We start from the raw sequence: 27,329 nt of genomic DNA on the forward strand, positions 1-27,329 counted from the left end.
TAACGCAAAAATCCAAATAATTTTTACAAATCAAATAAAAGACGAAATCTAAGTTAAATAATTAGATAATACAATCTACAATATTTCAAAAATAAAAATAAAATTAAAAGCAAATCATTCACAAATATATAAAAACAAAGTTCATTATTAAATAAAAAAACAAAATTAAAAACCGTGAACAAGATCTAAACCAAAAAAAAAAAAAAAAATTCAAAAATACTTAGTAGAACATGTATAATGATAACAACTTCAAAGAGAAACCATCAAGTTTCATGACAACGATGAATTTTTATTTTTTTTTCTTTATAATCATTTCACTTTACCTTTGAATATAGGACCATACTCCTCTGGATTTATACTATGCATTAATATTTTCGTGCGTCAATATATAATCAAAAGCATCATAAGTTTTAAACCCTCTATATATAATCAATTGATTTTAATACTCAGTGATTTTTTCCTTTTCAATTAGATACTTTAATTTAAATTCTTACATTAAAAAAAATTAACTCCATATATTTTATACCATACACATCATATGCCAAAACCAACTTAACAGACACATGAAATAAAACTAACAAAAATTAAACCAAAATAATTAATTTAAATGATAAACAATTTTGAAATATATTATTCGGTAATCAATAAAAAAAATTGTCATAAAAAACTTATTTAAGCCGAGATTAAAAGCGTGTAAAGAAACCAATTAATCATAGAAATTAGAAAATTAATACAGATATGAAAATCGATCAGATATAACACTCGGCAAGATAATCAGAACAAGTGAATGGAAGCAAAAGATTAAACAAGGTTTGGCATTTAACATGACAACAGATATATAGAAACATAAATAAATTTTTAGCACAGAGCATGCTAACCAAATTACAAATTTCTGGGGATAAACAATCATCAATTTCAAATTTCCTTTCATAATCATAGTAAGAAGGTTTAAGGCGGCAATCTCAAATCTGATATTAACCTTGAGGTTGAAGAGCATGGTAAGAGACAAACTGGATCTCAGCAAACAAAACATTACATGCAGGCAGGTAAAAAGTTCGATGAGAGCAATCTTCCACCAAATAGAGAGCAACAACGTAAAAAAAGCAATGGATCGTAGTTGCTCAACGGATCATGATCTCCCAAACAAAGTGCCACAATCATAGAAAAAGGAACCCGTTTCCATCAGTGCCCCGTGAAGAAAACAAGAGTGGTATGCATATTTGAGTGCAATTGTGGGTAGTCATTTGCAGCTGAAAAGAATTTTTTATGTTTTAAAAACCATGCATGCCCAATTAGCAACAAAAGAACCCAATGATGAATCCAAAAAGACCACATTAAGCCAAGAATCCTGCCAAAAGGTCAACAAAATTAATAAAGCGCAAGCCAAAACAGAAATCTAGCAAAGAAAGTAGGTGTACTAGACAAATATTCAATAATTTACCCGCTTGACTACTTTTACTCAAAGATCCTGAGACGGGATAGCCAAACGGGCATTTCTACTTTTAAAACTTCCTTCTCCCAATGAGAAGAAGCAAAACTCCACATTTGGACCTCCATCTTGGTCTTTCCAAAACCCACCCATCCAACACCAACAAAACTTTCCAATACGTCTTAAACTGAATCAGGTAATCCAGCAGCAAATATGTCATACGCAACTCCCCATGCATTAAAGTCACAATTCACAAGATACCCAGCAGCAGCAATTATAGATAGCATAGAGCACAACATCGAATTTGACCGCAAGTCAAGTATGCATAAGATTTCACTAGACCAAAAGATCAGCATTTAGGAACATAAAGAGTTTGCAAAATGTGCTGAGTATTGCATATCAAAATACTGGTATCAATGATCCATCCAAACAACAATCCCAGAAGTCCAGAGCATTGTGAAGTGGGAATGAAAAAAGAAAGTTGAAGCATTAACAGCGACCTCTTCAATTTTAAATCTGTAAAATCACAATTACAACTTCATTAGAACCATAAACACAAAGGGCAGAAAGGAGACAAGAGATCATAGCATGCTGCATACCTCTTTGAAAGATTAAATTATATCAACGAAAGCCTCCTGATCCCCGTCGCTCTCGCTCATACGGTCCTGCGCGATCACGGTAATGTCGATCATTTCCAGAATCTCCATGACTACCACCATCCCTGCTGCGCCCCCCTGAAGAGCGATCTGCATTTCTATCTGGACCATAGTGACCACCACCACTGCCTCCACCATATCTACTTTCCCTACCACCATACCTTCCACCCCTGGACCCTTCACCAGGGCATTCCCTAGCAAAATGACCAGGTTTTCCACACTTAAAGCATTCACCACCATTAGATCCTCGGCCCCCTCCACCTCCATAATCTCGGTTACGATCACGGTCACGACCACGCTCCCTGTAGCGATCACCATCATCTCTAGTTGATCCTTGTTGGGGCTGGGCTCTATCAACAGTAATAGTTCGCCCATCTAAATCCATCCCATTCATAGCATCAATAGCCTCTTCCATTGCTTTCTTTTCATCAAATGTGACAAATCCAAAACCACGAGAACGCCCAGAGAACTTGTCAACAACAACCTGTTTCAAATATATGATGAAAGAGAACATTAACAATTTCCAAAACAAAAATAATGCTTAGATTCATAAACATATTACACATTTTTTTATTTTGTTCACTTGATTTGGTTATAAACAAGTTCTTCAGGCGTTTCAATTTTACTCCTAGAACAAAACAGAGAGAACAAATTGAAAATGTCAGCAAAAAAGTACAGCATAAACCAATTTCTTCACAAACAAACTATGATACCGACAACATTATTCTCAGCTAGATGAACTACAACTACTATAGTTATAATACGATACTGATCACCTTTGCCTCAACAAGCTTGCCAAACTTTTCAAATGTATCCTTTAATTTTCTATCAGATGTTGACCATGCAAGGCCACCAATGAAGCAACGATACTCTTCCGAATCAGACATTTTAAACTGCATAAATGCAGGAAGACAAGCATTAGTACATAATGTTAGAATTAACTATGCAAGATAAGCCATCCCACCATCTTAACAAATAAGTGGAAGTACCTCTTCCTATTAACATAGCCAAATTAACTTCCAAGAATTTAAGGAATCGGGTTTATTTATGAACCAAAAGACAGCATAATACTATGATTAAAGATGTTACCCAACTTCCTGACAATTAACACCTACACTTCCAACAGAATAAAATTTAAGGGAAAAAAAGTGAGTGTATTTCCTGGAAGCTAAAAAATGAAATAATTAGCCTCTAAAGCAATATTGTGTATGCTTGTATCAATGCTATAGGGTTAAGAAATGCTCCAAAAAAAACACCATAACCTCATTTTAAGGGTAGGGCTCAGTCACGTACGAATCCGATTTAAAAATTAAGGGTGAAAAAAATTCGGGTAAGAATTTTTCATACATGTTTTATGTAGAGTGTAGCAAAAAGAAAGGACACAACTTCGGCAAGAAAAACCTACCTAGGACTAAAAGCACAAAATATTAGGCAAGACACAACTATGATTATACAAGAATTAAAATTTTCAGTCAAATTAATAAAACTCAACCTATATACTCCCTTATATACAAGCAGAAACCTTTACTAAAATTGTAAATTTTAGGGACCTCAGGAAAGCCAAACAACCCCGTGACTTCCAAACACGAAATTTACTAAACTAATGACCATATCCAGCTTCTAATCGATGTTGCTAAACGAATTATGACAATTAGAAAACCACTTTGAATCAGAAACAGACGAATTTGAATTGAGTGAGTGAAATTGGAAGAAAATCAGGGTTCAGTAGAAATCAGGGAAATAAAAAGGGAGAAAAATACCGATGATTTGGAGGAGTAGTTCCGGGGAAACACGCGGAAGGAAAACCTAACCGAGCCGAAGCGGAAAATAAAGATGAAAGTTTGCCGAAACACGGGTACAGCATATATACAACACTAACACCTCGTCACTAGGTTACTCTCAAAATATGACGTGTTTTTTATTTTTTATTTTTTCATACAGGTTACTAGTTTTATTTATTTTATAGGCCTAAAAATACTTTTACTTCTTGAAAATCTACGAGTTTCTATTTTACTCTCTAATTTTTTTCATTTCTGTAAAATTTGAACTTTTTTTAATTGTAACATTTTGATTTTAATTTTTATAAAATATTTTTCTTTAATTTTCATCTTTCAAGATTTTAAATTATTATTTTTATTCTTTTATATTTATTTTAAGATAAATAAATAATCCTTGTTTAAGATATTTTTAAGATTTTTTTTTATGTGTGGCATAGTAACATTGTCACAACTATTATGTGACCATTATAATGGTTACTTGATATTTTATTTAACAAACAAATAGTTAAATAGTTCATATAAATATTAAGCGTTATACTCGAGCATACGAATCATCTCATAAAGCATTCATATGTACATTAAAATCGAGATACGATAAAACTTCATTTTTTTGTTTCTCTTTTCGAGTATTCAACTCTTCTTTACCTATACTCTTTCGGGTAGAAGCCTTCCTCTTCTACTCGGGTGAGTTGTGATAGAGAGAGTATTAACCACCATCATTGGAAGAACTTTAACAACATCAACACAGTCAAAAGGCGAAGCAAAATCTAAAGCCTCCACACAATCGCCTTTTATAGGAAAATAGTCAATATGAATATTGAAAATGTCTTATGTCATCTTCGTTTAGTGGACCATCATCTAATGACACAGGTCTAGATGAAGCATGCAATAAATTGTGTATGATGGTTTGTGTCTATCTTATGAAACTTCAACATCTTATCATTACTATTGTTAGATTACTATTTTGTTTAGTTAGTTAAACTGTCTATTTTTATGTTATGTAGTTAGTTACAATTGTAGCTCATATATATAGTCAAACTTATCAAGCATAACAAGAAAGTTTAAGAGTAAAATCATACATGCTTGTATAACTCATGTTGATCATCCGTATAATTTGTTTTTTCTAGTTTGAGTGTGTGTTATCTGTAAGCTCTTTATAATCAATGTATTATGTTCTTGTATGTGTTCATCAAGAATATGTTTATAGATATATCATTTCTTCTCATTGCATTGTATCTTTAGATATTTCTTTATGCATTTTTATTCAAAATTTACTAGTTTGTCTAATGATCTTATGCATTATTATGTGAATTTATTGATTGGATACACAATAACTCTCTAAAGATAAATCCTCTTTGATGGTGAAAACTTTATTCTCAAGAAGATGGCTCCCACCAAAAGAGAAGAAGAAAAATGACTCTTGAATGCACTCAAGCGTATTTTTCAAGCAAAAATACTGAAAGGGAGGAGAGGTCATTGGTTCCTTTAGTTCCTAAACATCACATCCTTGGATGGTGTGTTGGGGGAAACAACATATCCTTTTTCTATGTTTTTAAGATTTGTGAAAACCTTCTTTAAATAAAAAGTTTTAGCAATACATTTATCTAAAGGATTATTGATAATTACAAGCATTAATGACATATTCTACTATAATTGTCCATAAATATAATTGATTTTTTATTGGTGAAATAAAATCTTTATGTTTAAACACGTCTTAAGAGAAATCTTAGTTGTTCATATTTTTTTTATCAACAAAGAATAAATAAAATAAAATGAGACACTTTAGGGGTGTCCCAACCCTTATACTTAAAGTGGCAAAAGGCAACCTGCACAACACCTGACCAATCAGGCTCTACATACCTTCAAACTAACCACACCAAAAAACAACCCTTGCTACCCTGTCCGGGTTCATACAATGAGTCTTTATAGTCTAAACAATACACACAAAACAAACCCTACTACAACCAAAGAAACTACACGCACTGTTACAAATTACAATACAAATACTAATCCAAATCAAAATCCCTCACCCACAACACCATGCCAAGGAGAACCCACTCTTCTTCAAAACCAAAAGGACCGTTACCTGTCTACCTGCATACCCGTTATTCGTAGAGCCTGTTCAAAACCACCACAAGAGATAAAACAAAGATCGAAACTTACCTTCAAAATGCCAGAAAAAAACTCAGAACCTGCAACCAACACCAAATCCTTTTGTTGGGCAAAGACCAATGTTAGTGTTAATATATTTTCTATTTTAAACTATTGGGCTTTGTTTGTTTGGCCCAACTTTCCTTTTCTGTTTCAGCTAGGTCTTAATCTTTTTCTTATATATACATCATGTATTTTACTCTCTAATATACAACAAGTGAATAAAAGTTTCTTTTATATTTATTTTTTCTCTACAATTAGGGTTTATCAAAACCTCTCTTTCTTCATTACGATTACGTGCGATTACGTACGCTACATTAAAGCATCACATCAGACAAGGAATATTCATCTTCATTTACTGTAATATGGTATCAGAGCTCTTCGAATGAAGAGTTCTGCTGCGCTTCTCTCTGATTTTTATTTCCCTTTTTGCTGTTCTTGGTTATTTTTGTTCTCTTCTCTTTCAAAATCTTGATTGGTTTTAAAAATATTTTAGGCAATGTTTAATGAAAACCCTAGTCTTCATAGTCCTAATAGTAGTCACACTATTACATGCAAATTTTGTGGTAAATATGGTCATACTGAGGTTGTTTGTTTTCACAAAGTGGGTTTTCCTTCTGGTAATGTTAAAACCTCAAAGTTTTCTTTTACTAGAAAAGTTTGCACTTTTTGTAATCGTCTTGGCCACACTGTCGACAGCTGTTATAAAAGCATGGGTTCCCTCCTGGCTACAAATTCACCAATTGGACATCTCAAGCCAATAATATGATTACTACTAACACTTTTTCTGAGCTTTTTCCTAAAGAACAGGATGTAAAGGGGATTCAACTTACATCACAACAGTGTCAATTCCTTACCAACATTTTGCGTCAGCAAAACCTTGAGGATCCTGCCCCTCACACTCAAATTAATCAAGTCGACACCATCTCTACGGATGAAATCCCCAATACTGAGCATTCTTCAACATGTAAGTTTCTCTCTTCACTATCTTCTATAAAAGAATCTTGGATTATTGATTCTGGTGCCACTGATCATGTTTGTCACAATTTGAACGTTTTTACTACTTATACTAAAATTAAACCTGTCTTAATTAGTCTTCCAAATGGCCAAACCGTTTATGCCACATATTCTGGTTTAGTACGTTTTTCTAATAAGTTTTATTTGTCTGATGTGTTATACGTGCCTCATTTTCAATTAAACTTAATATCTGTTTCCAAACTCACACACCAACTTAAATGCACTTTAACTTTCACTTTAACCCACTGCATTATACAAGACAATCTCACCCAAGAGAGGATTGGTACAGTTAAAGCCACCACTGGCTTGTACCTTGTCACTACCTTGCCTGCTTTTAGTCGTTCTAAACCGCATTATTTTGCTCCTTTTATTAATTGTAATATCACAGACAAAACACTATGGCATTATAGACTAGGACACCCTTCACATGAAAGATTACATGTCTTAAGCAAACAATACTCTTTTATTACTGTTGATACTCATCATGTATGTGACACTTGTAGTCGTGCAAAACAGAGAAAACTTCCTTTCACTTTAAGTAATACTGTTACCTCTGCTATTTTTGATCTTGTACACTTTGATATTTGGGGACCATGTTCCATAATTTCTATGCAAGGTTTTCGTTATTTCTTGACTATTGTTGATGATTACTCGCGTTATACTTGGGTTATTCTGCTGCATAACAAATCTGAAGTGCGTCAGCACATCATTAACTTCACTGTTTTCGTTCAAAATCATTTCAAAACTAATATCAAAACGATTCGTACTGACAATGGTGTTGAGTTTGCTATGTCAAATTTGTATGCTTCAAAGGGAATTATACATCAAAAATTTTGTGTTGAAACACCACAACAAAATGGCATTGTAGAACGTAAACATCAACACATACTAAATGTAACCCGAGCTTTACTTTTTCAAGCAAATCTTCCTCCTATTTTTTGGGAATTTGCTGTAAATCATGTTTTTTTCTTAATAAATGCTATTCCTACTCCATTACTTAATAACATCACTCCTCATGAAAAGTTGTTTGGAAAAACATATGACATTTCCTTTCTAAAAGTGTTTGGTTGTCTCTGTTATGCTAGTACCATTACTGCACATAGGAAAAAATTAGATGATAGATCTATCAAAGGTATTTTTCTTGACTTCCCGCAAAATACAAAAGGTTATATTATCTTAAATTTAAAGTTTCATAGCATAAAGATATCAAGACATGTAATCTTTCATGAAAACCATTTTCCATATAAATTGGACAGTGGCTTGCCTAAGGACCCTAACATTTTATCTCTCCCTATTTCTAATGCATATAATTCTGCTTTTGATTTTTTTTTCTGATACTGCACCTCCTGTCTAGCCATGTGCCTCTACTCCTGCACCCAATATTGTCCTTCCACCAACCTCATTATCCTATGATCTTCCAACAAATAGTGCCTCTGCTCCTGCATCCAACATTGCACCTCCATTAGAATTATCACCGCCTGCATCTCCAGGAAGCATCTCACCTCAATTTCCAAGAAGATCAGCTCGTCCTCACCGACAACCTGCCTATCTTGCAGATTTCCACACTGCAACCAACACTGTAAGTAATAGATATCCTATTCATAATTACTTGTCTTACAATTCCTTATCTTCCAATTTTAGAAATGTTATTTCCTCTATCAATTCTCATCCTGAACCTCGGACATATAACGAAGCCTCCAAACATGCTTCTTGGCAATCTGCCATGCAAGATGAGCTTCAAGCTCTTGCTGCTAACAATACTTGGCAACTTACCCCTCTCCCTCCAGGAAAGAAAACTATTGGTTGTAAATGGGTATATAAAATCAAATACCATTATGATGGCATTGTTGAGCGCCACAAAGCTAGAGTTGTTGCCAAAGGGTTCACCCAACTTGAAGGACTTGATTTCTTACACACTTTTGCACCTGTTGCTAAACTCACTACCGTCCGCCTTCTCCTTGCTATTGCCACTACCAAAAATTGGATTTTAAAACAACTTGATGTTAATAATGCATTTCTTCATGGTGATCTCCATGAAGAGGTATACATGACTCCTCCACCTGGCCTCTCTCTTCCTTCTCCCCAACATGTTTGCAAGCTTCAACGGTCTTTGTATGGCCTTCGTCAAGCTAGTCGCCAATGGTACGCCAAACTTTCTACTTTTCTTTTATCAAATAATTATTCTATTTTTGTTGCTGATCACTCTCTTTTTCTTAAATATAATAATGATAAACTCACTGTTATTCTTGTTTATGTTGATGACTTGGTCTTAACTGGTGATGACATGGAGGAAATCAATACAATTACTGCATCCCTTCACCATCACTTCAAGATAAAAAAATTTAGGTAATCTCACTTACTTTTTGGGACTGGAAATTGCTCGCAACAGTATTGGTCTTCATTTAAGTCAACGCAAGTATACTCTTGATCTCCTTCAAGAAACTGGCATGCTTGACTCTGCACCTGTGGCCACTCCTATGACTCACACTTCTCGTCTCTCTCCCGACCAAGGCTCACCTCTCGATGCTGATGCCACTTCCCAATACAGAAGACTCCTTGGACGTCTAATTTACTTAACCAACACTAGTTCACAACCCACTTCACCTCAAGGGCACCCCTGGTGAAGGACTATATTTTTCTCACACTAGTTCACTTCACCTCTGTGGTTTTAGTGACTATGACTGGGCAACATGTCCTACCACATGGATATTCCATCTACTTAGGAGACTCCCTAATATCATGGAAATCAAAGAAGCAGCCAACTATCTCCCGCAACTCCTCTGAAGCCGAGTATAGAGCCCTTGCCACCACCACCTGTGAGTTACAATGGTTGTCTTACCTCCTTCAGGATTTACATCTTCCTCTCCCAGCCTGCAACCCTGTACTGTGACAACAAATTTGCCCTTCAAATAACTTCCAATCAAGTTTTTCATGAACGAACCAAGCACATCGAAATTGATTGTTACCTAGTTCGTGAAAAAGTTAACTCTGGTCTCCTCAAACTACTGCCCATTACTTCTGCAATGCAAGTTGCTGACATATTCACCAAGCCCCTTGCTTCCGCACAATTCTCTACTCTCAAATCCAAGCTGGGCCTGACAAATATCTACTTCCCAGCTTGAGGGGTGTTAATATATTTTCTATTTTAAACTATTGGGCTTTGTTTGTTTGACCCAACTTTCCTTTTCTGTTTCAGCTAGGTCTTAATCTTTTCTTATATATACATCATGTATTTTACTCTCTAATATACAAGTGAATAAAAGTTTCTTTTATATTTATTTTTTCTCTACAACTAGGGTTTATCAAAACCTCTCTTTCTTCATTACGATTACGTGCGATTACGTACGCTACATTAAAGCATCACATCAGACAAGGAATATTCATCTTCATTTACTGTAATAGTTAGTAGTACCCAATCCAAAAACACAATATTACGCATATGCTTACCTATCGACCCACGAAATATTCCCCCCACTGGCATTGCCCCACAACGTCCGATTTAAAGACTCATTACCCTATCTGACCAGTAGCCATATACAAAATCCTAACAAAAGCCTAACAAGAACTTCCACCCAAAAGAAACAAAGTAAACCAACAATAAACTTCAATCCTTCAAAATCCCGTAACCAACTGAATAACATGCAACACATACCAAACTCCAATGTTGCCCATAGACCAACAATAGTAGCATCCAACTCGAAAAATAGGGAAAAACAATAAAAAAACATAAGGAAGACCATACCTGTCGAATCTTCAAGCACTTACACCCACATAGGCCCCCAACACCACCCTTATTTTTTAATTGACTTCAAACAAACCAAAGAGTCCAAACACCATTGGGTATAAGTAAACGAAACATTGTTTAATCGACTGGTGAGCCAAGACCACACCTTAAGTTGGGCCAAGGTGAAAATCTCCGAACAATCCACTCTTCCATTCTTAAAGATGATGAGGTTCCTCTGTTTCCAAATTTCCCCAATCACAACAATCCACATACACCTCCAATAATTGTTAATCTTCTGAGAACACCAACCCAGGTTAAACTGATTGAAATGGGAACAAGCATCCCAATGGTATACAAAGGTCTCCCCAACCCACTTACTATATAAACTCCATGCCTTCCAAGCAACCTTTCATTTAAAGAAAACATGACTCCCAGATTCCTCCTCTTCCCCGCACAAGACACACATATTGCTTTCCATAACAATTCATCTTTTCACCAAGTTCACATGTGGTGGTAACCTATCACCCAAGACCCTCCAAGCAGTAGTCATTGACGAGGGTAATGCCTTAAGGTTCTAGAATACCTCATAAATAGAATCATATGTACCCTCATCAGTCAACCTTAACCTACTATACGCCGAACTAACAGAATAACCTGAACTTTTACCCAACTTCCAAACCCATTTATCCATAACCCCTAAGGACAAAGCCTTGTCCTTCAATAGATACAATAAACAGGCTTCCTCATCCACTTCCCACACAAAAAGAGAACAACTCCACTCCGCCTTCCAAGACCACTTGTTGTCCCAACCCCCCACTTATGACACAACAACACCTTTTTTCCTTAGTAATCGAATATAGCCTTGGGAATCTTACTTTTAAAGCCTCGCTTCCAACCCAAATATCTTCCCAAAGCCTAATTCAATTCCCATCACCTAGCCTCCAATCAATGTTATCCTCAAAGTTACTCCCCCATTCCTCCGACGCCCAGACTTTCTTCAAGTCCTTCCACCAAATCGACTCCTTAGAATTACTCTCAGCCCCTCTCAAAACTCTCAAGTCGTCGTATTTAGACTTGATGATCTCTTTCCACATCCCACCCTCTGCTGACTGAAGACGCCAAATCCATTTTCCTAGAAGTGCATCATTAAAGCGCCTTATATCTTTTATATCCAAGCCACCTTTCTCTTTAGAATTGCACACCTTCTCCCATGTCACCCATGCAACCTTCTTGCCATCCTTCCCCCAATCCTATAGGAAATTCCTCTGTATTTTCTTAATAGTAAGAACCACAAACAATGACATCTTGAAAAAAGACATATAAAACAAGGGAATGAATGATATAACTGACCTCAACATACAAACACTTCCAGCCATGGACAAAAATTTCCCTTTCCATCTATCAAGTCTTTGTTGAATCTTAGCTACCACATTATCCCAAAAGTACACTCTCTGATGATTGCCACTCACCTTCATACCCAAATACTTGAAAGGAACATTCATCATATTGCAGTTTAACATAGGCGAATAAATCTACAATTAAGATTGACTTATACCCACCCCACCAATCTTGCTCTTAAAAAAGTTGACCTTGAATCTAGAAGCCAATTCAAAACAACATAATATAGATTTAATCACCAATACACGTACAAATCCACATACTAGTAAAACTAAACCATAAAAGATAAATTTATCTTAAAATAAGAGAAAATAAAAATATCTATTTGTTTAAACATTATTTATTTGATCTCCAAGTTTGAGATATTGTATACCTCAAATGATAAAACATAATTTGAATATTTTAAATATATCAAAACATTTCTAGATAAGAATACAATTGTCTATACCTATTCAACGGAATGAATCATTTATATAAAAAAACTGGTTAACAACAATAGTATTTATTGTTTACCTTTATTTATGAAGATTAAAAAATAAACATGTATATTTTCACTAATAAAATCACATTTTTTCTTATGTACATTTTATCTCATATTATTATCGTATTGTGATGGTCATATCCAAAAATTTCTTAATTTAGTACTTAAAATAGTATAAAATTAAAAGAATACTATTTAGTTTAGATTTTCAAATATTATGTGAAACAAATCCAATATAAAACTTTAAAAATTATGTAGAAAAAATCCAATAGAAAACTTCAAATATTTTTTTTTTTTTTCACCAAGATAGCCAGGTAACAAAAATCAAATTCACAAACTTAACTAGAAACGTAATCAAATACAAAACTTACATCATATGTCCATGGACTCCACCCTAAGTACACATATGTTAATACACAATATTAATTTTAGCAGACATTAGCCTGTGGACATTCCCATTGATATATTTCGCATCAGATTATAACAATCACAAATCTTAACTTCTAAAACCTAAATTATAAACATATAATTTTTTTTACAAAAATAAAAAATAAATATGTATAATTTAAGAGGATGAAAAAAATAATTTTTCTTAATATAATATACTGAAATAAGAAAAAAAAGAGTGTAATTTTTGTTAACCAAGAACAGTGTAATTGTTTTGGTAACAAAAATTCGAAAATCTCATACCAAAAAGAAAGAAAAAGGAAAAGGGCTGCGAGGGTTTAGGGCTGGGTTTATTACCTTCAGTTTCTTTCGCTGTGATTTGGTCTCAGTTCTTCGATTTCCTTCACTTTTTGAACTTTTTCTTCGTTGTTTTGCTTCCAAGGGAGAAAAGAAAACCATGTGGTATTTGTGCGTTTTCTTCCACAGGTTGTTGGATTACAGAAAACCCGAAGTGGAATCTCTGGCACAACTCTTTGGAGCCATTGAGGACCCCCGAAACGACGACCTTCCCTTCCAACTGCAATGGAAGCTCCCTCCTAACTACCACACCGATTCCCCTTTCCATTTCGTAAATCTTCCTTCCGAACAACTTGCTCATGACATTGCCGCCCGAAGTCAGTTATTACCGTTGAATGATTTTTAGTTTTTGTTTTATGGGTCTGTTTAAAGTTTCAATTTTTAATCCTTTTTTTTTGGGTGAAAATTTTGTAGGCATACTTGTGAAGGGAATGTATGAGCTGTGGGGGGAAGGGAGTAGCTACGAGGAGTTGAAAGAGTCTGTCTTGAGTTACCCTGATGAGAGGAAGTTGCCGTACTTGGATTCTGATAGCACTTTTAAGATTACTGTTGATGGCTTCGGGAAGGTCATTAGCCTTGAGGAGCAAAAGGAACTCATTCAAGGGCTCTCTTATATTCCTTTCAAGGTTCGTGCGGTGTTCTTTTCATCTGATTGGTGTGAAATTTTTTATCAGCCTATCAGCTTTGGTTGGGCTATGTAGGTTCGGAAAGTATTGGGAAATTTGAGATGATGTCTTGAATGTGGGAAACTATTGTCTTTATGCTTGATCTAGTGGTTAATTGGTTCAAGACAGCCTTTTAAGTGTTTGTTAGTTAGGTTGATTATAAATAATCTCTTGCAATTCTATTCGAGTCTTTGATTTTCACTGCCATTTCATTGGAATGCTGTCTAATATGGTTGAACATGATGGGAACTGCATTGTAGGTTCTGTGAAGGGTTTTCGGATTTATGTCTCAGTTCCACTTTGGTTAAGTGGACTTTTTTAATATCAACTACATTTTCAACAATAAAAACCAATTTTATTTTATTTTTATGTTATAATTCATCGAGCGTTTTGAACTTTTTGAGTATTATTTTACTTTTTTCAATCAGGTCGTTTTCCCCATTTGTTTTTTAGTTTAAGAGGTCAGATGGGCTATAATCAATGAAAATTCTCATTATTTACTTGTATTATTTTGCAAGAGTTTATATCCATCATTGGTTGGCCACTTTGTTTGCAGGGGCGTGTAAAGTTGAAAAACCCAGATCACAACTTCTGGCTTATAGAAGTAGATAATTATGGAGGTAATAATGGTCTTCCTCCAATTGTACAAAAGAGAATCTTCTTTGGTCGTGAAGTGGGTGGGGCTGATAGGAAGCTTATACCCACCTATCAGTTAAAAAGCCGTAATTATCTTGGGCCAACAGCCATGGATGCTGAAATGGCTTTTCTAATGGCCAATCAAGCACTAGCTACTTCTGGGAAGCTTGTTTATGACCCTTTTGTTGGAACTGGAAGTGTTCTTGTTGCAGCAGCTCATTTTGGAGCAATGACCATGGTCAGCTTCTTCCTTCCTCTTCTGGGTGATCTTTTTTGCAACTTATTTTATTTTGCATTAATTTTACAATTGATTACTTCCAGGCAAGTTCTTGCCTTTAACAAGAAATGCTCTAATCTTTTTTAGGGTGCTGACATTGACATTAGGGTAGTCCGTGATGGACGTGGTCCTGACTGTAATGTTTGGAGTAATTTTAAGCAGGTAAATGTGCCAAACAAACACTGTCATTAGTTGTTATAATGGATTTTTGTTAAACATTGTGTTTGTATTGTTAAATTTAGCACCTGAATGATCTATTTTTAGCATATTTTATAATTTGTATTTCAATCTGATGAACTTATTATGTTGCACATTTTGCAGTATGGATTACCTATGCCTGTTGGTCTTCTAAGGGCGGATAACAACCTTCCTCCTTGGCGTTCTACATTGAAAGAGGTGATTATGTGAAAAGAAAAAATCTTGACCTTATACTTTTGTTCTTAATTATTTATCTATTATCAGTCTGAAATGAGAACACCCCATTTGCTGTATCTCTTGACTCAAGATTTTCAATGTCAGCAATTTATTGGTGTTTTTGCTGTCTAACTAAATAAAGTATAAAATATCATTTATTGGGCTTTCTTACTTTCTTTTCAGTAATTGTGCTGTTGACTCTGGATTTCTGTTATTTTTACTAAATTATGCAAGGGATAGATTGTTAGTACTGATGATTTGAATAATGGTGTACTGATGTTTAGCAATAGACTTAATCCTGGACTGCCAATCGTTTTTTCAAATACCTTGCTCTCTGTAAGCCTGCCAGATCTCTTTGGGGTTTAGCATTTGATTATTGAGTCGTGTTTAAAATGACTGTTCAGCAACAACCAAACTTTATGCCCTTATCCCACTATGTGCAATACATATAAGGCCACCCTGAGATCAGAATGCAATCTACCAAATCTTGTTGTTTCTATTACTGTATATAATAGCAGTGTAAAGTATTTTTTACTTCACGACTATCCTCTTCCGAAAGATTTGAATGAAGAGAACCTTAGTGTAAGGTGAATAGTAATATCCGGATTAGATGCAATTGGGTATTAGATAAAATTACAGAAATAAGTTGGCTGTCAAGTTCTGCCACCCGTTGATTTGTACTCGATTTGGCAAGATAACTGGGGCATTATCTCTAATTTTGTTTGAAAAGAAAATAGAACACGTGAAGTGCAAAAAAAATGTTGGTTGCTATTTGTTGATATCTTTGCTATTTGTTAGGTATTTGATGCCATAATATGTGATCCTCCTTATGGAGTACGAGCTGGGGGACGCAAATCTGGTGGTCGGAAGCTGCTAAGGGGGGCTGTGGAACCTTACACTGTTCCTGACGACAAAAGAACAGATCACATACCATCAACTGCACCTTACAGTTTAGTTGAGTGTGTGCATGATTTGCTTGATCTTGCAGCCAAGATGCTTGTAATGGGGGGAAGGCTTGTGTTTTTCTATCCTGTATTGAGAGAAGATGATTTTGCTGAAGACCATTTCCCAGAACATCCCTGTTTTAAGCTGATATCTTTGTCAGAGCAGATCCTTAGTTCACGTTATAGCAGGGTATTACTGACAATGGTGAAGACAGGTCCTTACACAGAGGAAATAGCTGAGGTGGCTAGGATAAGGCACATTGAGTTCAAGGAGAACCATGTAAAGTGGTTAGAAGATGGTAATCTTCATTCTGCAGTTTTCAGTCCAGCTGATGGTCATTTAACGGAGGCTGGTGATCCCAAGCTTATTAAGGATCCAAAGCCTAAATACAGAGGAAAGTATGTTTAGTGTTAACGGGTTAGCTGGTCTTCTCCCTCACCATGACAATAGACATTAGACATCAGACAGCACTGTATTTTTTCAATGTCCAAGAGGAAAACCTATTTCATTACATGGAATCCAAAGTACCCTTTTAGATTCAATTAGTGAGTTTTTCTGATATTTTTTTATATTATTCATAGATATATCTTTATCTCCCGCTTTATTCAATTTGATAAAGTTGCAACATTACTACTTTCCTTAGATCTATCCAACGCAACGGGTGCTTGGACCACCTAATTAGGTCCAAATGCTGCGTAAAAACTCTACCTTTACTATTTTATCCCTATCCCTTCTCCTGTATCTACCTCCCACTCCCAAAACTTCAGAATACATTTCACCCCACTCTTCCTCTCCACTGTACCTTGCCCCGAGTTATGATCATGTCACGCAAAACATCTTTGTTGGAGAAACCAACTCAAGTGGGAGGCAAGTTCCTCCGTTTTTCTTGATTTTTCTTTTTTTTTTTGTCATTACTTATGGAAATGAAGATGCATTTTTGAGGCATCTATTCAAAATCAAAACACGATTTTGTTTTGAATACATTTTCGTTTTGCAGTTGTGAAGAAGACGAGCGTCTTTGGATGCCATATGAGGGGCGTGAAAGTCTCTTTCTTGTTTTGTTTCCTTAGATATGACTCCTCCAAAAGCTTGTACTTGTAGAAAATAGAGGTGAGAGTTAGGATTGAAGTTGGTGGATGATCTGTAAAACCCATAACTGGAGCGGGTAAGGGATGTCAACTTTGGACATTTTTTGGATGCAAACTAGTTTATCTCGGCCTGCAAGTTTGTGCCTTAACCGCTTTAATGCGGAGACAGTGGACTATTTGTGATGTATTGTAAATTAAGTAGACTAATACACTCTAAAAAATTGAAAGAACTAATTACAATATGAGTGAGAACAAATATTATTAATAAAAAATTTAACATTTTGCATTTTTATTGTGTAATTCAATGTTCAACGCACTTTTTTATTTTCTATTTGGATATCAGTTAAATTTAAATATGATGTTTTGGGACACTTAAATGTGTTTAGCAATTATAATTTAATTGATATAAACTTTTTACAATTTGCAGGCTTGCGTGTTAAGTTGACGTGTGTTTGCAGGGAGCTTTTGCTTCCCGCACTTCCTTATTTTCTACTTGCACCCTCATTTGTTTTAAATACCCGTTCTGTCCGTTGGACTTTTATTTGAAACAGTCTTCTCCTTCAGCAGTGTGTTTTTGTTATTGGTACAAACTTGGAAGAGAAGAATTCCAGTGAGGGGTAGTGGTGCTGGTGGCTGTGTTGAAGTTGTTTAACACAGATAGGGGGAGAAGGTATGGAAAAATGTTGTTGTCTTGTTTATTGTAATGGTAAAGATTTGGGTATAGGAATTTGGAGTCTAGAAACATTCTTCCAGAACATGTATTCTCGAACGTGTTTTGGCAATAAGCATTGACTTCCAAAATAATGTTTCCAAAAGCATATTGTGTACATAACAGAAATCACACTTTGGAAGTATTGCACGGGTGTTCTAGAACACGGAATCCATAATATTTCTAGAACAATGATTCTGGAATGGTACGTTGAAAGATTATTCCAGAAAGAGTATTTCATAATAACAAAATTAACGTTCCAGAATAGTAATTTTGTGTTCTAAAATGGTCAATCCAAATTTTAAATTTGCATTCTATAATATCTTTTCTGGAATAATAATTTTACATTATGAAAAATGTATTCTAGAATGCAAATTTACAATTATGAAAGACCTTTTTGGAAGGTCAGAAATTGCTTTTTTGACAACTTAATTTTATTTTTGTACAATTATTGTGGATGGAGACTTGTACACAGATATATTAGAAGAAGATGACATATGTATGAGTGTAGATGATGTTGATACGAAGTATGTTGTATCTTGTAATGCATTGGATAATAAATGTATGTCACAAGATTGTAGGGATGTGTTTACAACGCATGAGGTAAACATTATAGACACATTAATATTTACATAATATGAGGTTGTCAACTGTATTTGATAAATGAAATATAAAGTTATACTATGTTTTTGTAGGTATTCACTACTCAAGATGAGTTGTTGCACTGGGCAAGAAGGGTTGCATATAATTTTAGCTTTGTTATTGTTATGTTATGGTCAAATACAAAAATTGGGCAATAAGGAGGGAATATGTAGGTATTATTAGGTTGAGAGAGAGGAGGTAAATGCAAACTATACAAAAAATACTTGGAAGTAACTTCCACTGGAAGTAGGAAATGTGATTGTTCTTTTGAATAGTGAGAGAAACTGCTAAAAGTAGGTGAAAGATGAATTGTGAAATTACTTTGTGTTTCTCAGGATCGCGACTTGACAAATACGGTGGTAGGTCATCCATATGCTAGTAAAAACAATCACCTTGGATCCTATGAGATATGATCTGAACTTATCCAGGGAAAAAATGGCCAACTCCTTTTCTGTAGTAGTGTAGTTAGATTGAGCAGTGTCTAAAGTTCTAGAGGCATAATACATCACATGTGATAGACCATCTACTCGTTGTGCAAGAACAACTCCAAGTGCATAATTTGAGGCATCACACATGATTTTAAAAGGGAGTGTTCAGTCAGGGGATTTTATATTTGGTAGTGTCACAAGTGCTGCTTTAAGGGCATCAAATGCCTTTTTGCCTCCTTCTCCAAAATCAAACAATACATCATTTTGCAGCAAGTTAGATAAAGGTAGTGCTATCTTGCTGAAGTTCTTGATGCCTATAGAACCCCTACAAGGCCAAGAAAAGATCTAACCTCTCGAACAAAAGAGGGGTAAGGTAATTATGAAATAACATTTAGTTTTGCAAGGTCTACCTGAATGCCCTTTTCATAAATTATATGGACAAAGACTATGCCTTGTGACACCAGAAATGACATTTTTCATAGCTCAAAACAAGATTTTTTTCTATGCACCTACCAAGTACCTTATTAAAGCTAGCCAAGCAATCATTAAAAGAAGTACCATAAATGCTGAAATCATCCATAAAAACTTCTATGCAATGTTCAATCAAGTCAGAAAATATGCTCATCCTACAATGCTGGAAGGTTTTAGGGGCATTGCACAAACCAAAGGGCATCCTTCTATAAGCAAACGTTTCAAAGGGGCAGGTAAAGGTAGTCTTGTGTTGATCTTTTGGTGCAATACAAAACTGGAAATAACCAGAAAAACCATTCAAGAAATAGTAGTGTGTCTTACCTGTTAGGTGCTCAAGCATTTGATCGATGAAAGGAAGGGGAAAGTGGTCCTTTTGTATGGCTTGATTCAAGCGTCTATAATCAATACAAACACTCTAGTTGTTTTGCAATCTAGTGGGAATAAGTTCATTACGCTCATTCTTTGTCATTGTTATCCAAGATTTCTTGGGAACAACTTGAATCGGACTTACCCAGGTGTTGTCAGAGAGAGAGTATATGATACCATCTTGTAATAGCTTGGTGGCCTTTTTCTTCTCCATATCAATAATCTGTGGATTAAGTCAACGCTGAGGTTGTCTCACAGGTTTTGGCCCTTAGAATTCTATTCATACAAATAGCAGGGTTGATACTTGGAAAATTTGCCAACGTCCAACCAATGACTTTCTTGTGCTCTCTTAATCACCTGTAACAGTTTCTGCTCTTGTTCATCAGATAAAGCAGTGGAGATAAATCAGAAAGATCATAGTCCCCTAAAAAGTCATTATCATCCAAAATGTCAAGATGATACATAAAGTGATATTCAATCGGGTGTTTCATAGCGTCTAGGATATTGAACTGCACTAGTGTGTCTCCAAACTCCATAGTTAGTGTGCCTGCGTGAACATCAATCTTGGTGCGTGCTGTCTTCAGGAAAGGCCTGCCCAAGATGATGGTTGTTGCACTAGAATGTGATTCTTCTCCACCCATGTCCAAAATGTAGAAATTTGTAGGAAAAACAAGTTTATTTACTTGAATAAGGACGTCTTCAAGAAGTCCTGCAGGTTGAACTATGCTCCTATTAGTGAGTTGAATGACTATGCCTGTGGATTTAAGAGGACCAAGAGACAAAGAAGTAAACACAGATAAAGGCATAACATTTATAGATGCTCTTGAGTCAAGCATTGCATTTTCAAATTGGTTACTTCCTATTATGCAAGGAATGTTGAAAGTGCCTGGGTCTTTACATTTTTCAGGTATTGCTACCACCGACTTTTCAATGAGAGCAAAAACATTCCTTCCCATGTTTACCTTTTCATTTCCTTTAAGATGCCTTTTATGTGTGCACAGATCCTTAAAAAATTTGGTATATCTAGGAATATGTTTAATAACGTCTAGCAGAGGAATGTTCACCTCGACTTTTCTGAATGTCTCGAGAATCTCCTTGTCAACTTCTTCCATTTTTTTTGCTCGTCTGAACAACCTTTGTGGAAAAGGAAGAGGAATAGATGGTCTATCAAGATAGGAAGTTCCTCTTTATACATCAACTTCATGAGACAGTCTAGGAGGAACGTCTATGTCATTATTGTTTGTGTTGACACTTCTTTGACCATCATTCGTTGGAGTAGTTATGTTGGAAGTGTTAGACGATCTCAGTTGATCATCTACTTTGGTGGGTTTTTCCACAGGTGCTTGCAACTGAGTGCCACTTCTTAGAGTGATAACACTGAAATTCTATGGATTGATGGTCGTTTGGGAGGGAAGCTTATCAGACCCTTTTGATTTTATATCATTCATGGTAGTGGCTAACTGACTAATCTGATTCTCCAAGTTATGAATGCTTGCCTTTGTTCTCTGTGCTCTTTGATCTGTTCTTTGTTTTGTTCTCTGTTGGAACTGCATGTTAAATTCAACCATTTACTTCATTATATCCTCTAGAGAAGATCCACCTTTTGTTGTACTGCAACTGGTAATGGAAATGATTGTTGTTGTTGGTATAAGTGGGGATAAAATGGTTTGCTTGCTCCAGTATTATGAGATTGGAAGGCAACAAAAGATTGTTGTTGTGAGTTACCCCACCTAAGATTCAGATGATTCCTCCAGCTCGAATTATACTTATTGGTGGACAAATCATGGTTGAATGGTTGTTGAGGTGAGTTAGATTGTTTACCACCATTAAAGATGTTTGCAACATAGGCTTGAGGACATTCATCATTGTTTTCACCTTCAACTTTTTGAAGAGTGGGGAAAGCATCAGTGGCATGGTTAGTTGTACAGATTCCGCATACCTTTGCAACTATCTAAGGCATAGTTAGCTGCTTCATCATGGATGTGAGGCTGTCTAACTATGCCTGATTGTCCTCTCATGAACTCCACGAATAGGTACTGCAAAGTTGCTACCTGTGTGGAGTTGTTGATTGTTAGAAGTCATGATCTCAATCAATTGTCTTGCAGCAACTGGCCTCTTATCAACCAAGGCTCCTCCACTGGCAACATCTATCATTTGTCTATCAATAGCCATTAGACCCTCGTAGAAGTATTGTATTAGAAGTTGTTCGTGAATTTGATGGTATACACAACTTGTGCATAACCTCTTAAATCTTTCCCAATATTCATAGAGACTTTCCATGTTCTATTGCTTGATCCCGCATATTTCCTTTCTTATTGATGTGCCTCTAGATACCGGAAATAATTTTTCAAGGAACACTCTTTTCAACCCTTCCCAACTAGCCACTGACCCCGTCGGCAAATAGTATAACCAATCTTTAGCTGCATCTTGGAGTGAAAAAGGAAAAAAGCTTTAAGCTTGATGTGCTCCTCTGAGACCCCAACTAGCCTCATGGTGGTACACACTGTACGAAACTCTTTAAGATGCTTATGTGGGTCCTCACCCACAAGGCCATCAAATTTAGGCAACAAGTGCATCAAACCAGATTTAAGCTCACATTGCACATCCACATCATGGTATTGGATACATATAGTTTGGATGGAAACTTCTGGAGGGGCAAGTTCTCTGAGAGTGTTTGTCCATAGTTTTAGAATTAGGATTTATAGTTGATAATGAACTAGAAGACTTTGTATCACTAGACATGTATTTCAACAAAGGTATGAATGTGATTGAATTTGACCTTGCATCAATGAAATCCCTAAATTTTTTATTTTTTTTTCAAATTAAGAAGCAAACTAAGTCAACTCTCAGGAAAGAGAGGTGAGCCACAAGCGTACAAACTTAAAAATCAAGTATTTCCTAGCCAAAGTCTTCATTGAATTGCTTTCCAATTAAAAAAAAATCAAAAAGTAGCAGCTAAAAAGTCTACCCTAAATTCAAAATCCTATATATAAAAAAACTAATGCAAATGTTACACTTAATACTTAAAAAAATATATAGAGAAAAAAATTATGCAAAATAAAATAAAAAAATAAAAAATATAGAAAATAAAAAAATAACAATAAAAATTAAACCCAAAACATAAATAAAAAAAATGCAGATATAAATGAAAATAAAGACAAATCAAAATAGAAGATATAAAAAAATAAAATAAAGACAAATATAAATAATATAACAATAAAAAATATAAGAAAATAAAATAAAAACAAATTAAAATAAAATTAAAAGAAAATATACGACAAAATAAAATAAAGACAAATAATTATAAGATAACGATAATAGATATAAAGAAATCAAAACAAATCAAAATAAGATTAAAAGAATGAATTTATGTATTATTACATTCCAATAATTTATGATTAAAGTTAATAAATGTGAATAAAATTATATTCATCATCTCCATTCACTCCACGTGCTCTTTTTTTTTACTCCTGTCATTTCTGTCACCCCAAAATTATATATAATTTTAGAAATTAAAAAAATTATTGATATGTAAAGTAGTTTTTATTATTAATAAAATTTATAAACTAGTTTCTAAATTGATATATAATTAATTTAGAAACTAGTTTATAAATTTTATTAACAATAGAATCTACGTTAGATACCAAAATATTTTTTAGTCTCTAAAATAAAATCAATTTAGTCAATATAATAACTAATTATTTTTTATCTCCAAAATTGATTTATATTTAATGATTTTCTTATAATAATATTTCATTATTAAAATCCAAATACAACTTAATGAACAACGTAAGAGAATTAAATGTTGTACTAAATACTATAACTTTGGTCACTATATTAGCACAAATTAGCGATCGATTTGATTTCCGTTGTTGATTTGCACTAATTTAGCGATTGAAATCAAATTGGTCGCTAAATACAAATATATGTTTACAAATTAAATATTGATTTTATTTGGGTTCTAAATCCCTTTAAATGAGCAACCAAATTTGTTTTTTTTTCACTAATTTACACCGATTTAGCGATCAAATTTCAATTAGTCCCTAAATACAAATATGTAACTACAAATGGTGATCGAATTTGATTTCCATCACAAATTTTTACGGATTTAGCGATCGAATTTCAATTTGTTATTAAATACAAATATATGATCCAATTTGATTTTTGTCATTAATTTACTAAATTAGTGATTGAAATCAAATTTGTCGCTAAATGCAAATATATAACTACAAATTAGCAACTGTTTTAGCCACCATATTATAATTATTTTATTATTTTATAATTATTATTTTAATTTTTATTAATAATATTCTTATTTTTATTTTTATTAATATAATAATAGTATTAATTATAACATTAATATTAATTATAGTAATAGTATTAATTGTAATAATAATAATATAATAATAATAATTATTATTATTATTATTATACTAAATAGAATAACAATAGTAATAATAATACACATCTCAATAATAGTTATATTAATAATAACAATAAATTAACATAAATAACAACAAAGCCCAAATAAACCCAATTAAAAAAATTATTAATTAAAACAATATATTTATGTATTATTGCATTTCAATAATTTATGATTAAATTTAATAAATGTGAATAAAATTATGTTCATCTCCAAGCACCCCACGTGCTCTCTTTTGACTGGGGGTGGCAAAGGGGGTTGACCTGCCCCGCATACATAATGCGGGCTGGTTTTCATGACCCGCCCCGCATGCGGGTTAGCCCTGCGGGCTTGGGGATTGACCCGCATAACTTTTACAAACCCTAAAATGGTTCCTCCACAAATTTGCAGAAAAAGGTAATGGAAAAAAAATCTCATGAGTAAAAGGTGTCGTCGCACTAGTAGATGGTGGAAGGGATAAAGAACCATGAGTAAGCCCGCATGAGCCGCGGGTTATGCGGGATGGACTTAAGTGGGTTCGCGGACCAAACAAGGGAACCCGCCCCGCGCGACGTGCCCCATTTTGCCAGCCCTACTTTTGACTCTGGTCATTTCTATCATCCCAAAATTAGAAATTGTTTTAGAGACTAAAAAAATTATTGATATGTAAAGTAATTTTATCATTAATAAAGTTTCTAAATTGAGATATAATTAACTACCAAGATTTTAGCTAAATTAGATATCAATTTAAAAACTTGTTTATAAATTTTATTAATAATAAAAACTACTTTACATATCAATAATTTTTTTAGTCTCTAAAATAATATAAATTTATTTAATATAATAAATAATTATTTTTTGTCTCCAAAATTGATTTATATTTAATGATTTTCTTACAATGATATTTCATCAGTAAAAATCCAAATACAACTTAATGAACTACGTAAGAGAATTAAATGTTGTACTAAATACAACAACTTTGATCACTAAATTAGTGTAAATTAGCGACCGATTTGATTTCCATTATTGAATTAGTGTAAATGAGCAATTGAATTTGTTTTTTTTTTCCGCTAATTTACACCGATTTAGTGATCAAATTTCAATTGGTTCCTAAATACAAATATGTAACTACAAATTAGTGATAGAATTTTATTTTCGTCACAAATTTTTATTGATTTAGCGACCGATTTCTAATTTGTCGTTAAATACAAATATATGACTACAAATTAATGATCAAATTTCATTTTTATCATTAATTTACACTGATTTAATTTCCGAAATAAAATTGGTTGCTAAATATAAATATATAACAACAAATTAGCAACCGTTTTAGCCACCAGATTATAACTTTTTTTATTATTATGATTATAATTATGTTATTATTATAATTATAATTATGTTATTATTATAATTATAATTATTTTATTATTATAATTATAATTATTTTATTATTATAAATACAATTATTTTATTATTATAAATATAATTATTTTATTATTATAAATACAATTATTTTATTATTATAATTATAATTATTTTATTATTATAATTATAATTATTTTTTTGTTATTGTAATTATTATTTTATTATTTTAATTTTTCCTCAAATTGAATTATTATTATTTTTTATTAATAATATTTTTATTTTGATATTTATTAATATAGTAATATATTACTTATAATAATAGTATTAATTGTAATAATAATAATATAACTATTATTATTATTATTTTTATAATAATAAAGAGAATAATAATAATAATAATACACATCTCAATAATAATTATATTAATAATAATAGTCATACATAATATTATTATTAACAATTAATAATAATAATAAAATATTAATATTAATAATAATAATTCTAAATTAATTTCTAACTTTTTTTTAATTTAAGTAATAAATTTAATTCCATTAGCAATCAAATTTCTCATCAATTGCCGAATCCTAAAATTCGGATGTCCATATCTTTTGTAACTAATTTTTCTTACCATTTTTTGCATTTTAGTGACCGGTTTTGATAATTGCTAAAATTATTTTTCTTGTAACATCAACCCTAATTTCAATAAATAATAAGATAAATAAAATATATAACTTAAATAAATATAAATATTCAAAATAAATACGCGTAATCTTATTTCTTTCTTATATTCACTAATATAAATATTTTACAAATTTCAAAGTGCCATTGATTTTTTCCCTGAGATATATATTAGTATAAAATAACTAGATTTAATTTTTATGATGAAAACTATTCTACTACTTAGTTTTGCTATAAGCTCTAATTAACTAATGCACATATTGAATGATATAGACCTAGACCTTTTAGACTATTTCGCGCAAGATAATTTCTCTGTATAAAAATGTATAAAAAATGGATAAGAGAGTAATATTGTTTTTCAAAAATTCAACCGATAATATTATTAATCATTGTTTATCATTTAAACAAAACACATTGGTCTGGTTTGTGTAAGGCCAAGAAGCAATTAGCATGCTGATACATTTAGCAGAAACAATGGCAACGGTGGTCGGAGCCAAAGGCTTTGCAACCACCACCTTTTTCGCAGGGATGCTGCAGGCAAAGCCAATTACAATGTTGATCGTCCTGTGTTTCTGGGTTGCAACTGCCTATATGGTTATCAAAGCAGCAAAACACATCCGTTTGTGTGTCTTCTATTTTCATCACTTCAGCTAAATCCGTCACAATACTCTTCTCCATAGTTTTCCCGTACCTTGATTCTGTTCCAACTATTTTCACACACCAATTATAAGTAATTGTAATTTCACAAGGAATATATATAATATAAATATAACATTACAAGAAATCGTTAATTTCTCTAAAATACTTTTTTTCAATTGAAAGACATTGCTCCAGAAATTCTGGTTTACGTTGTAAAAGAAAATTA

General features: G+C 33.4%; 2 protein-coding genes and 1 pseudogene across 3 annotated transcripts; 1 reads left to right on the forward strand and 2 right to left on the reverse strand.

Annotated features, from left to right (window-relative positions):
- Positions 1 to 1,732: 1,732 nt before the first annotated feature.
- On the reverse strand, positions 1,733 to 4,018 carry ATRZ-1A (RNA-binding (RRM/RBD/RNP motifs) family protein with retrovirus zinc finger-like domain-containing protein). 2 transcript variants are annotated; one of them, XM_068613643.1, is made up of 4 exons: positions 3,846 to 4,018; positions 2,862 to 2,978; positions 2,029 to 2,569; positions 1,733 to 1,945 (listed from the first exon to the last, which is right to left on the reverse strand). In XM_068613643.1, exons 2-3 carry the CDS (start codon positions 2,970 to 2,972, stop codon positions 2,051 to 2,053), a joined length of 630 nt encoding a protein of 209 aa, XP_068469744.1. In that variant the 5' UTR covers positions 2,973 to 2,978; positions 3,846 to 4,018; the 3' UTR covers positions 1,733 to 1,945; positions 2,029 to 2,050. The 2 variants fall into 2 exon arrangements, with proteins under 2 accessions (XP_068469744.1, XP_068469743.1); XM_068613642.1 differs by lacking the exon at positions 3,846 to 4,018 and having other exon boundaries at positions 2,862 to 2,984.
- Positions 4,019 to 13,300: 9,282 nt separating this feature from the next.
- Positions 13,301 to 16,876, forward strand: TRM11 (tRNA modification 11 protein). The gene is made up of 6 exons (XM_068613644.2): positions 13,301 to 13,695; positions 13,793 to 14,004; positions 14,600 to 14,917; positions 15,044 to 15,118; positions 15,278 to 15,352; positions 16,169 to 16,876. The coding sequence occupies exons 1-6, from the start codon at positions 13,479 to 13,481 to the stop codon at positions 16,721 to 16,723; spliced, it is 1,452 nt and encodes a 483-aa protein (XP_068469745.1). The 5' UTR covers positions 13,301 to 13,478; the 3' UTR covers positions 16,724 to 16,876.
- Positions 16,877 to 20,372: 3,496 nt separating this feature from the next.
- On the reverse strand, positions 20,373 to 22,688 carry LOC150029151 (uncharacterized; annotated as a pseudogene).
- Between the last annotated feature and the right edge of the window lie 4,641 nt (positions 22,689 to 27,329).

Source organism: Phaseolus vulgaris, chromosome 2, assembly GCF_051622355.1.
Source record: "Phaseolus vulgaris cultivar YP4 chromosome 2, ASM5162235v1, whole genome shotgun sequence".
Taxonomy (NCBI): Eukaryota; Viridiplantae; Streptophyta; class Magnoliopsida; order Fabales; family Fabaceae; genus Phaseolus; species Phaseolus vulgaris.